An 11800-nucleotide genomic window follows, 5' to 3' on the forward strand; every position below is an offset into this window, starting at 1 on the left:
TTTTGCTTTCAATTTTTCAGACTGAAAAGGAAACAGATGAAGTCTATGCTCAAATCACTTTATACTCAAGTTTATGCTCAAGTCTAAATGAAAATCAAAAAACATGCAGCTTAAACCCCAAATTAAAAAAATCGCGACCACTTGAAAGAAGATGGAAATTACCGTTGTTGTGAATGTGAGAGGGAGAATGAGAATGTGACAGGAAGACGCGAACGAGTTTGGAGAGAAATGCGGCCGATTTTTTTCCAAGGGTGGGTGATCAGAACAACAATGGTGGCGGCAGCAAGCACATTGGTGGCGGCAAGAACAATGGTGGCGTCCATCACTTATTTGGAGAAGGAACGACCATCGGAGAAGAAATGGAGGGATTCGTTTGGAGAAGAAAAGGGTTGCGAAAATAATTTGGAGACGGTCGAAAACATTTGGAGAAATGGAGTGATTCGTATAGCAGACGGTCGAAAAGAGTAAAGTAAGAGAGAGACAGTGTTATTTTTTTCACAAAAAAAATTATTAAAAAAAATAAATTGACCATTAATGTCGGCGGAAAACCGACATTAAAGTGTCTTATTTTTTCACAAAATAAAATTATTAAAATTAAAATTTAAATGGACCTTTAATATCGGTTTTCAAAATGGCAGACCTTTAATGTCGATTTAAAACCGACATTAAAGCTTAGTCTTTAATGTCGGTGGAAAACCAACATTAAAGGTCCGCCTTTTCAAAACCGACATTAATGTTCTTTTTTCATTTTTTCCAACCGACATTAAAGCCTATATTTCTTCTAGTGGAGGAAATTTGAAGATAGAAATAGTATGTATCAAATGAGACCTAAATTATGGGTAAGAATGATAAGAAAGATCGTAGATATGCCTATGAAGATGAAAGATCTCATGAAGATTGTATTATTTCTAAAAAAAACATCAACATTGTTTTGAAAAAAGGGGTAAAAGATGGTGTTTTGTAGGGGTAAGAAGAAGTTAAGCTCAAGTTGTTTGTATATAATATATATATATATATATATATATATATATATATATACATACATACATACATACATACATACATACATACATACATAGGGGGAAAAAGGTTGAGCCCAGCTAATTTTTTGAAATGGCTAGTGTACCAAGTGGAGAAACTAAGAAAAAGAAAAACAAATGCAAAATAGAAATATAAAAAGAAGAAGTTGACCTCGATATATGGTCGTTGAAAAATGGGGAGAGTCTTTCTTTAATTAAGCTGTAGGAAAAAGAAATGTTGACCTCAAAATGTAGTTGCCAATGAGAGCAACAGCTTTTTTCTATGCCTACTTTAAATACAAATATAATAATGAGTAGTTCTCCTCGAGTTGTTGAGAATGAGAAAGTCTCTTTTCTTTTTCTTTTAACTAATAGTCGTACAAAATGAAGAAGTTTCAAAACCTTTTTACATTCTAAACCATTTGATGTTCAATATGATTTGAGTTTTGATAAAATCTTTTTATATTATTCCATACTTTATATCATTGTTCCAGGGAAATCCATTTACACTGCCAATAAGTGGGAACAGTTATATATGACCGAGATAGTGAGACTACATGAAGTACCTGTATCCATCGGGAGAAGTCTTCGGCTGGGACGACTGAAATGGCTCGCAACGACTGCCGGCACGACCGAAACGATGGATACAGGTACTCCATGCAGTCTCACTATCTCGGTCATATATAACTGTCCTCGCTTATTGGCAGTGTAAGTGGATTTCCCTGGAACAAAGTGACCTAACTTCGTGAGTCTGTCAACAACAACCCAAATGACTATTACGTGCATGCTATGGTTAGGGTGTATTAGCTTGTCCTATTAGAGCCGTACCTGCATGGGTGTCCTTCGAGATCACCACCTTTTTAGGACTGCGTAGTCCGACGGGACCGTCAGTCTGGCATTGACATAGACATGATTCGAGTGATTTGACGGGATCGCTCACAACCCGATTGTCTTAGTGTTTCCTTCGGGTACACTACAGACCAGTTTTTCCTACGTGTTCCTTTGAGATCACCGAAGACCAGTTATGTTCCTCCGGGATCACATATTACACGTGTTCGAGAACATGCCAATTATTGGGTGCCACTTTTCAGGACGCTAATAGGAAGTTAACAGGCACCTAGCTGGACTAGTAGTGGGTCCCTTACTGAGTATATCTTTATACTCACTCTTTCTATTTCTATTTTCAAGCAGAGGCAGAGGTAAGAACAAAAGCAAGCTGGCGAGCGATCAGAAGTGACTTGGCGAGCCATAGGGATCTTTTGCTTCTGCTTTATGTCATAGTTCAGATTTTTATATTTGCATTTTATTTTACTCTTTATTTGTTATTTTATTTCTTTAAAATTAGATAAGGCGCGAATTAGGATTTTATTTTTATACTTATCTCTAATCACATTTGTTTATGCTTTTAAATGAAAATTTTTAGGTTTTGTTTTATTTTTATCTAAATTTTACAAATTTTATTTATCTTTTAAATTAGTAATGGCTTCGACTTAGTATAAGGAGTTGGGTTGTTATAGTAAATATTTTAGTAATTATGGTATATTTATGAAAATTTCCTCTTTTTTAGGTGTACAATGTTATTTCTTATACACATTTAAATTTAAAATTCAATATAATATTTATAAGTTTTTAACTACTATATTAGTTTTTAAGTTTGGGACATGTGAAAGAGACTTATTTGATGTAAAATTGATATTTTGAAAGTTTATTAGACAAAAAGTGTATTACAATCTTTTAATTAAACTTTTAAGAACTATATATATAGACATAAATGTAAAAGTTCATATGCAAATTTGTGCTCTCCATAACATGAACTTTTGAATCTTATGATTGAAGTAGGGAAGATTAATATTAAACCAATTCTAAATATTTTATAGAGAAATTTTTATAAATATAACAAAGTGGTAAAATATTTATGGTCTTTATGACAAAGTCTATAAAATTAGCCATTTTTTAAATATTTCAAATTTGTTCTTTTGTCTTTCTACTCTTCTTCGTCTGTTCTACTGTCTTTCTTCTTTTTTTTTTCTTTTCTTTTTTTTTTTCCTTTATTCCATCTTCGTCTATTTCATCATCTTTTCTTTTTTCAGAGTATTATTTGGTTCATCGTGTATCAAATATAAAAGATCTATTTGTTTCAAACTTTTTTATTTGGTTGTTTAAGATCGTGTACTAGATATAAAAGACTGAAAAAAAAAAATGACGATTTAGATAGTCAAATCTAAATGATTATGTAAAAAAAATAGTCAAATCTGAACGATCCTGTATAAATAATCCTAAAAAAATCGTTGAAAAAAAAATGGTTTAAAGGATTAAATATAAACGATCGTGTATCAAATAATAGTCAAATCTAAACGATCGTGTACCAAATATATTACGCGCGTTATTGACGACGTGGTTGATGAGACATCTTTTAGTATTTTTTATGGTGTGCCTACGAGCTTTTTATGATTTTAGGATCGTTAATATTTTATCACTTTGTTATATTTTTTAAAAAATTCCTATTTTATATTCCATAAATTAATATGAAATTAAACCATAATATAGAAATAAAGGGAAAAAAAAGTGAAAATGGAAGTGCCACTTTGGTTAAACTATCAAATAACTTTATTATTATGATTATGATAAGGAACATGGTGTCACATGGTTTTCCTAAATTTTCTTTAAATCCAAATATTTAATTAATTAAACCGCATGACTTATCTCGTTTTTCTTGTTCTATAATCTATATATACTTGAAATGAATAGCAAAAAAGGGAAGAAATTAAAATTGTGATGGCCATTATTCTTCTTATTTTCTTAATTCTATTCACTAATTCGAAAGCCGAAGAGCTAACTTTCAATGTAAAGCAACATCTGTCCACTGTTACCAGGTTCTGTCTTACCCAACCTTTCTCATCCCATTTTGTGGGTTTTCTTTTTTTTTCGTCATCATTTAGGGTATGCTTGAGAATGATTTTAAAGATTCATCTATGTGTTTGTTTGAAACCTAACGTTTAGCTTAATTAGCTTTAATACATGAGAAATAGACAAGATTATGTCAATGACATCATCATGGTGTTCTTTTTTATTTATAAATTTCTACATGTGTGTGGAGCACGTGATTTTTTCTATTTAAAGTGTAATTGTAACTATATATATTATCACTAATATGTATAAATAAAGTTAGTTCACGTATATTAAACAAAACGTGAAAATATTTATATAGTCCATGTAATAAAAAGAAAACACATGAAGTCGTCATTGTTTTTCATAAATTTCAGATTTGTCCTTGTTGGTTTTGAATTTTTCGGGAAGAGTATTGAATTCATGTTTATCTTCTTCATATTATTACTTTTCCTTCTTCGTATTCTCACTTCTTCTTGTTCGCGATTTCTTCATCTTTTCTTCCAAAATTTCTTCCTTGTTCTCCATCTCTCATCTTCCTTTTTTTCCTTATTCTTTTTTTACTACACGATCATGTATCAAAATTTAGAGAATCCCAGTCTCTATCCAATCGTTTAGATCTATTGTTTAGATATAGAACAGGTAAGTGATAGATATAAACAATCGTTTACCAATATCTAAACAATCGTTTACCAATATAACAAGTTTGTTTATATTGTATCAATATCTAAACGATCAGTCGTTTATCCCAAATAGATAGTGATAGACCACTATCACTGTCTATTCCAGAGAGATAAGTGATAGATTCAAACAATTGTTTATCAATGATCTAAACGATTGTGTACCAATTAATAAGGAAACGATCTTTTAGACTATATTATTCGATCATTTAAATTAGAAGCATTTTCTCGCACGTGTGACCAATTAATTTCGGAGCATTTTCGTTATTTCATGTTCTAAACTTGTGGGGTTATTTTCTTTTTCAAAATTGTCCTATACAGTGTAAATATTTTATGTTTTGTTCTAATTTTAAAAAAATCATTCTAAAAAATCCTTTAAAAAAGAAAGATGAAAAATATTCATTCTATAACTCCCAAAAAATCACAACAATATAAAAGGAGAGGTTATAAAACCATTAATACTACTCAAGTTATAATATTTAGTTAAAATTATTTTATAAAAAAAAAACAAACTAAGAGAAGTTTTTTTTTTTTTTCTTTTATAAACATATATTGAGTTTTCTATCACGTAACATGTAAGGGTGCATGGGAGATCAAACACCTAATTTCTAGGTTATCGTATGTACTTCATGAAAAAATACCATAGATAAAGTAATTTATTTAAAGATAGTTTATGGATGTATTTTTAAAAAGATTAGTATTAATATCGTCTAAAAAAAAGTTTCTTCCACATTTATACTTTTACCATATGTGTTGCACATGTTTATTATTTCAAATTCTATAACATTTTAAGATGTTCTTCTAAAATATAACATATTTGTTTTATTATTTTTTATTTCTCTTTTTTCTAGAAAAAAAAATATATGGTATTTTTTTTTATAAAATGACTTCGAAAGGAATTGTGCAAAATTAAATTTGTAATTAACATACATCGGAAATATTGAGCAAAATAATACTACTTGTTGAAAAAGAAAGGAAAAAAAGAAAAAAGAAAAAAAGAAAAAGTGTAGTATAAACATTTGATTTGAGCAGTATTAGCATTTAAAGCACAATTTCTCAGTTGTTGCTATTTAACTTGTAATATATATAAATCTTTCTGGACAGGTATGGTGCATCCAAAGGTAATCGAAATAGTAACCATGCTTCTGCTCCTCCAGATGGATGCTTTCCTATTCACTTAAATCTTGTGGTATGTTATATTCCAAATTTGTTGGTTCCATAATATCACTCCCATCCCATAATCTCTTTTCATTTCATTTCTTTTATTTTTAGTTTTCCAAAAACAAGTTTTTGTTAAGTTTTCAATTAACTTTTCTATCTTCACAATTTATTTTCATAGTGAATTAACACCTGTGCTCATTCTTCTGTGGGAGACACTAACCGAACAAATTCAGGTTTTTAGGGCTTTTATTAAGAAATAATTAAAAAAAAAAAAAAACAAATTATTTACCCAATCATGACCAAAAGTCACTAAATCACAAAACCTTACTACACTTCATTTTTGTCTCAAACAACAAATATTTTGTCCATTTTGTCATTTTTAATTTCTAGTTAAGAAATTCATTTTCATATAAATCAAAAGTTCATCATTTGGTTTTAATTTACTCAAAGTTGAATTTTCTTAAATGATATACTTTCCATGGTATGTAATTGATATTTTTCCTACAAATTAAATATCTTCCATTTATTAAATATAATTTTATGAAAGAATTAGAAGGGCAAAAAATAAATTATTTTTTGTTCTCTCCCATATGGAAACAACTTAATTTAATCATAGTGAATTACAAATTATTTCAGTTCCCAATATTTGAATTTGAAATTATTTCTATCCTTTAAAATCTTGAAGTTAGAAATAATTTGTGTGCACGTCCAAATCAAATAAAAGAAAGAATGTAAATTTATTGGATTTAGATTAATAGAAAAATTGGAAGATTCTATTCTATGATTTTAGATTCGTTCGATTCAACAGGTGTTTGGCCGACAATCCAAAATTTCAGTGTTATTTTATGATTTATATATATATATATATATATATAGTACAAAAATACATGTGAACAATTTTTCAAATTAAAATCTTAATATTATGAATCTGTCATTCAACTCATATACGACTACTTTTACGATTATCAATGTTTGAGAATCCAATTTTATAAGTTCGATAAGTTGGAAGAGTTTAATGTTTAATTTTGATTAAATTATATTTTAAATTCAAATTATGATATACAACTGACGATAACCAAATTAGTGATAGAATTTAATTATCTAATTAGAATCTTTATACATTAATAATTTTAAAATTAAAAGAAATTTTTATGGAGGAAAAAAATTTGAAATTATTTACGAAATATAGTTAAAAAATAATTAGATGAGCAAGTGAGAATTTAATGGATTTTGCAATATTTTGTAAATAATTTTAACACTTTGTTATTTTTAAAAATGTCTCTTAAAATGATTGTTCTTTTTTTTTACGATGAAAAAAATTTCTCTGGGAAATCGAATTTTTCATAGAAATTTCACAAACACGGAGAATGAAATAGAAAACAGATATGGAAATGGGGAGTGGCATCACGGACCTACAGGGTGAACATCTCTAATTGCAACTCTTAGTGACACATTAGCAGTGATTTTTATAATTTACATTAGTTGCAATTTAAACAAACCACTTTCTTTCTTTTGATGGTTTTTGTAGTTTATGTTGATAATGTAATTAATTTGTGATGAATTGATTGATATGGATTTAGTTTTTACTGATCAGGCAAGGCACGGAACTCGTGCTCCAACAAAAGATAGGATCAAAGTTGGAAAATGAATTGAAGGAACTTTTAGGAGCTAAGGTAGGAAATGACGACGACCACTTATTTTCTCTTCCTTCCTGGTTGAAGGAATGGAAATCTCCTTGGACACCAAAAATGAATGGTGGAGAATTAATCCCTCAGGGCGAGAAAGAATTATATGATCTCGGAATCAGAACCAGAAAATTGTTCCCCGACTTATTCATCCATCCTTATCACTCCGATATATATACAATCAACGCAACTCGGGTTAATTACACTTGCTTGTATCGTATGTATTATCCTTTTAGATGTTTTCAAATATGGTAAAATATTGAGTCAAACTTATTTACAACGGGTAATATATTGAGTCAAACTTATTTACAACGGGTAATATAAGAGATGATCTTTTTAATTGTTAATTCCAAACTAACTAATAAATAACATCATATAAGTTAATTAATTGTATGCCTTAGCTTATTTATGTGAGTTCCTCCATGAATAATTAGGTTGCTCGAGCATCGGCTAGTGCTGTGGCTTTCGGTATGGGGCTATTCAATGGGAGTGGAAGTCTTGGTTCAGATCGTCATCAAGCTTTTTCTGTTGTTACTGAGAGCTCTGCCATTGATACCATGCTTAGGTTTTTTGATTGTTGTCACGAATATAAGGTAATTAACTATCATGCAAAATTCTTAATATATAATCATGATCGTTCCTTCTTCCGATCCGTCCACGAGTACTAATATATAATCATGATCGTTCCTTGCACGTTACGGTCTAAATTTTACCCAACAACAGATTTCAACCCTTTGGTTTCTTTGTAAGCAGGTGATTTTTTATATATACACTTGGAACTACGTACGTCTATGATTCTTTAAGACAACTCCTCTTGTCCTTAATTCATCTATAGGAGGCTTCCTTATTTGATATAACGGATCAAGCTTGTGGACTGTTCACCCCTTCTGAGGTATTATTCGAATTATCATTAATCTTAGATAATATATAATTAAATTCATCTTTATCCACCGGCTTAAACTTTTAATATTTGTGCCATGTATATATAGCTACTTCTCATCAAGCAAGTAACAAGAGATAGGTAAGGAAGAGCAAAGATGACCAAGAGCTGGCAATCCATGTTCCATATGAACACACATACGTTGGGAGTTATTTAAATGAAAAGAGATTTGCTAGTAGAATCAAACGAATTACAAAGAAAAAGTAATTGTTTAATTATCTAATAGTTTAGAAATACTTATTAGCATTTCTTGATTCTCAGCTTTGCAATGGTAGGTTGCTTTAATTTGTTGGAGTGGACGGATGATGTGGAGGTGTTTAAATTGAAGGGTTATGGGAATTCATTAAATTATAGGATGGGAGTTCATTTGTTGAAAGATGTTGTTAACTCCATGGACAAAGCTATTGACGCCAAAAAAGGTACATATAATTTACATATGTGTATATATATGTTACACTTACACATACACATCTTGATTAAAGGCCAATTAATGGTGGAATTTATATTTAACTTTTGTTGTTATGGTAGAAAATCAAGTTCCTGGAACCTACGAGAAGGCAAGACTTCGTTTTTCTCATGCTGAAACTTTGATTCCATTCACATGTTTGCTGGGACTCTTCCTTGAAGATGAAGAAGGTCCGCTCATTTCTTTAACAAACAATTTTGCTAATAAAGCATGCAGTTATTACCACTAGAAATACAACATAACTTTTGCAAATGTAGTTGCCCAACTCCACGGTGATACACCATATTGTTAAGATTATCAATGATAAAGTCCATAATTAATAGACTTTGCTATATTTAAAAATATTGTAATGCACTTAATTATTGTCTTTAAAAGTATTACAAAAATCATTTGAATGTAACAGATTTTAAACATATCCAAAAGGAACAGTGTTTAGAGCTTCCCCCCGGCCTCCAGCTACTAGAAACTGGAAGGTAAGTGATGTTGCACCTTTTGCTGGGAATAACATGCTGGTTCTCTATAGCTGCCCTCTGGCTAACTCATCCGACGAGTACTTTGTCCGAGTCTTGCCTAATGAAAAACCCATAGCAATGCCGGTTAGCGCCCTTACAATCACTCATAGTCTCGTATCATTATTTTTTATTCATATCTCATGCTTGGACTTCTTTTAAGTAATCTCGTTTGCTCGTATATTATTAACAAAATCTTTAGTATTTGAATGAATAGGGTTGTGATGGTTCAGATTTTTGCTCCTTCCAAAAGTTCAAGGTAGAATAATTACCACTTTCATTTTGAATTATGCAAGTATTTTATTGTCACGGAATGATAATCTCTTAATTAATATTTTTCATCTTTCGCAGGATAAAATTGTGGCTCCTCATCTCAAGCATGATTTCCACAAATTGTGCACTGTGAATAAGGAAGAGTCAGAAGTGACATTGGAATCAAGTAATTAAGTACTTATCATTTATATTGTTTCGTTGGCTGATCTTCTGGCTTTATACACAATGAGGAAAAACACCCAGGATGAATTGCAACATATGGTTTGCTTTACTCTCTTTGTTCTTGATCATATTGTTTTGTTTCCTTAACTTGCAGATCGTCAACAGGAGCATACATCAAATAATCCAGGTTTTACATGTAGCCAGGAGTTTACTCACGGCAAGGAAAACCAGTTTTCATGACTCTGAAACTATGTCATTATCGGATTTCGTGACAATTATTTTAGGGATAATTGCAAATTTAGCAATTATATTCAAAATAACTAAGTATATAGCAACATTTTAAAAATAATTAAAAATAATTAGCCGTTATTAAGTATATAACTGATAGATTTTGCTATATTTGTAATTTTTTTAAAATATTGCTACATACTTAATAATTATTGTAAAAATTGCTACCTATTATAATTACCCATTTTTGGGATTATTCCTCTAATAAGTTTGACTTTTCAAATTATTGACACATAATATCTTATTATTGGTATTGTTTTTCGTGGCAAATTTACATTGTCACAAAAACATTAAGGATGATAGATTTACAGTGTCAATAACCTGTTTTTAATGATGGATTGTATTTATCAAAGGTCAAACATTGAATTTTAATGATGAATACGATTTGTTTCACATCTGCTATTACACTTATGCTTCCTTCAATTTCGACACCAAACATATACATAAACATAAATACACCAAACATATACATAAACATAAATATGAACTTTCATATATAACTAAGGTATAAGTTTATTTATTTAAGATTAAATTACGATGATACATACATACATACATACATACATACATACATACATACATACATACATACATACATACATACATACATACATACATACATACATACATACATACATACATACATACATACATACATACATACATACATACATACATACATACATACATACATACATACATACATACATACATACATACATACATACATACATACATACATACATACATACATACATACATACATACATACATACATACATACATACATACATACATACATACATACATACATACATACATACATACATACATACATACATACATACATACATACATACATACATACATACATACATACATACATACATACATACATACATACATACATACATATATTATATATATAGGTTTTTGTATTCCGGTTGTGCATCGTTTTTATAATAGCTATTACTTTTTTGTATCATCAATTTTCTATGTATATATATTTAAATAGAAAACGTGGAAAATTGATAATTAAAAAAAAAGTAATAGTTGTTGTAAAAACGATGCAAACCAGAATACAAAAATCGAGAAAACATAATATTAAAATAATAAAATAAAACATAAATAAATAAGAAGAAAATTAGGAAATTCTTAAAATTTTTAATTTATCCACTTTCTTTGGATGTGTGAGTGTATCTTACAATTCCACCAAATACCACTATTTATAAGTAATATGGCTAGCATGAGGTGAGTTATATATGGCCACTAAGAGTCATGTCTACTTGACACATAGATTAAGAGAGTCACTAGAAGAAATATAGGCTTTAATGTCGGTTAGAAAAAATAAAAAAAATATTAATGTCAGTTTTGAAAAGGCGGACCTTTAATGTCGGTTTTCCACCGACATTAAAGACTAAGCTTTAATGTCGGTTTTAAACCGACATTAAAGGTCCGCCATTTTGAAAACCAACATTAAAGGTCCATTTAAATTTTAATTTTAATAATTTTATTTTCTGAAAAAATAAGACACTTTAATGTCGGTTTTCCACCGACATTAAAGGTCCATTTAATTTTTTTTAATATTTTTTTTTTGTGAAAAAATAACATTGTTTCTCTCTTACTTTACTCTTTTCGACCGTCTGCTATACGAATCACTTCATTTCTCCAAATCTTTTCGACCGTCTCCAAATTATTTTTGCAACCCTTTTCTACTCCAAACAAATCCCT

The 11800-nt window shown here is 29.6% G+C and overlaps 1 protein-coding gene and 1 long non-coding RNA gene across 2 annotated transcripts; both read left to right on the forward strand.

Moving 5' to 3' along the window:
* The first annotated feature begins 7356 nt into the window (after positions 1 to 7356).
* LOC103495181 (uncharacterized) lies at positions 7357 to 9420 on the forward strand. The gene is made up of 4 exons (XM_051090803.1): positions 7357 to 7419; positions 7866 to 8790; positions 8900 to 9007; positions 9241 to 9420. The coding sequence occupies exons 2-4, from the start codon at positions 8640 to 8642 to the stop codon at positions 9312 to 9314; spliced, it is 333 nt and encodes a 110-aa protein (XP_050946760.1). The 5' UTR covers positions 7357 to 7419; positions 7866 to 8639; the 3' UTR covers positions 9315 to 9420.
* A 129-nt stretch (positions 9421 to 9549) lies between these two features.
* Positions 9550 to 10139, forward strand: LOC127143797 (uncharacterized). Its single transcript, XR_007824208.1, has 3 exons — positions 9550 to 9605; positions 9698 to 9785; positions 9936 to 10139. It is a non-coding gene; the product is annotated as an uncharacterized LOC127143797 (long non-coding RNA).
* Positions 10140 to 11800: the final 1661 nt, after the last annotated feature.

The sequence above is a fragment of the Cucumis melo genome, chromosome 10, assembly GCF_025177605.1.
Source record: "Cucumis melo cultivar AY chromosome 10, USDA_Cmelo_AY_1.0, whole genome shotgun sequence".
Taxonomy (NCBI): Eukaryota; Viridiplantae; Streptophyta; class Magnoliopsida; order Cucurbitales; family Cucurbitaceae; genus Cucumis; species Cucumis melo.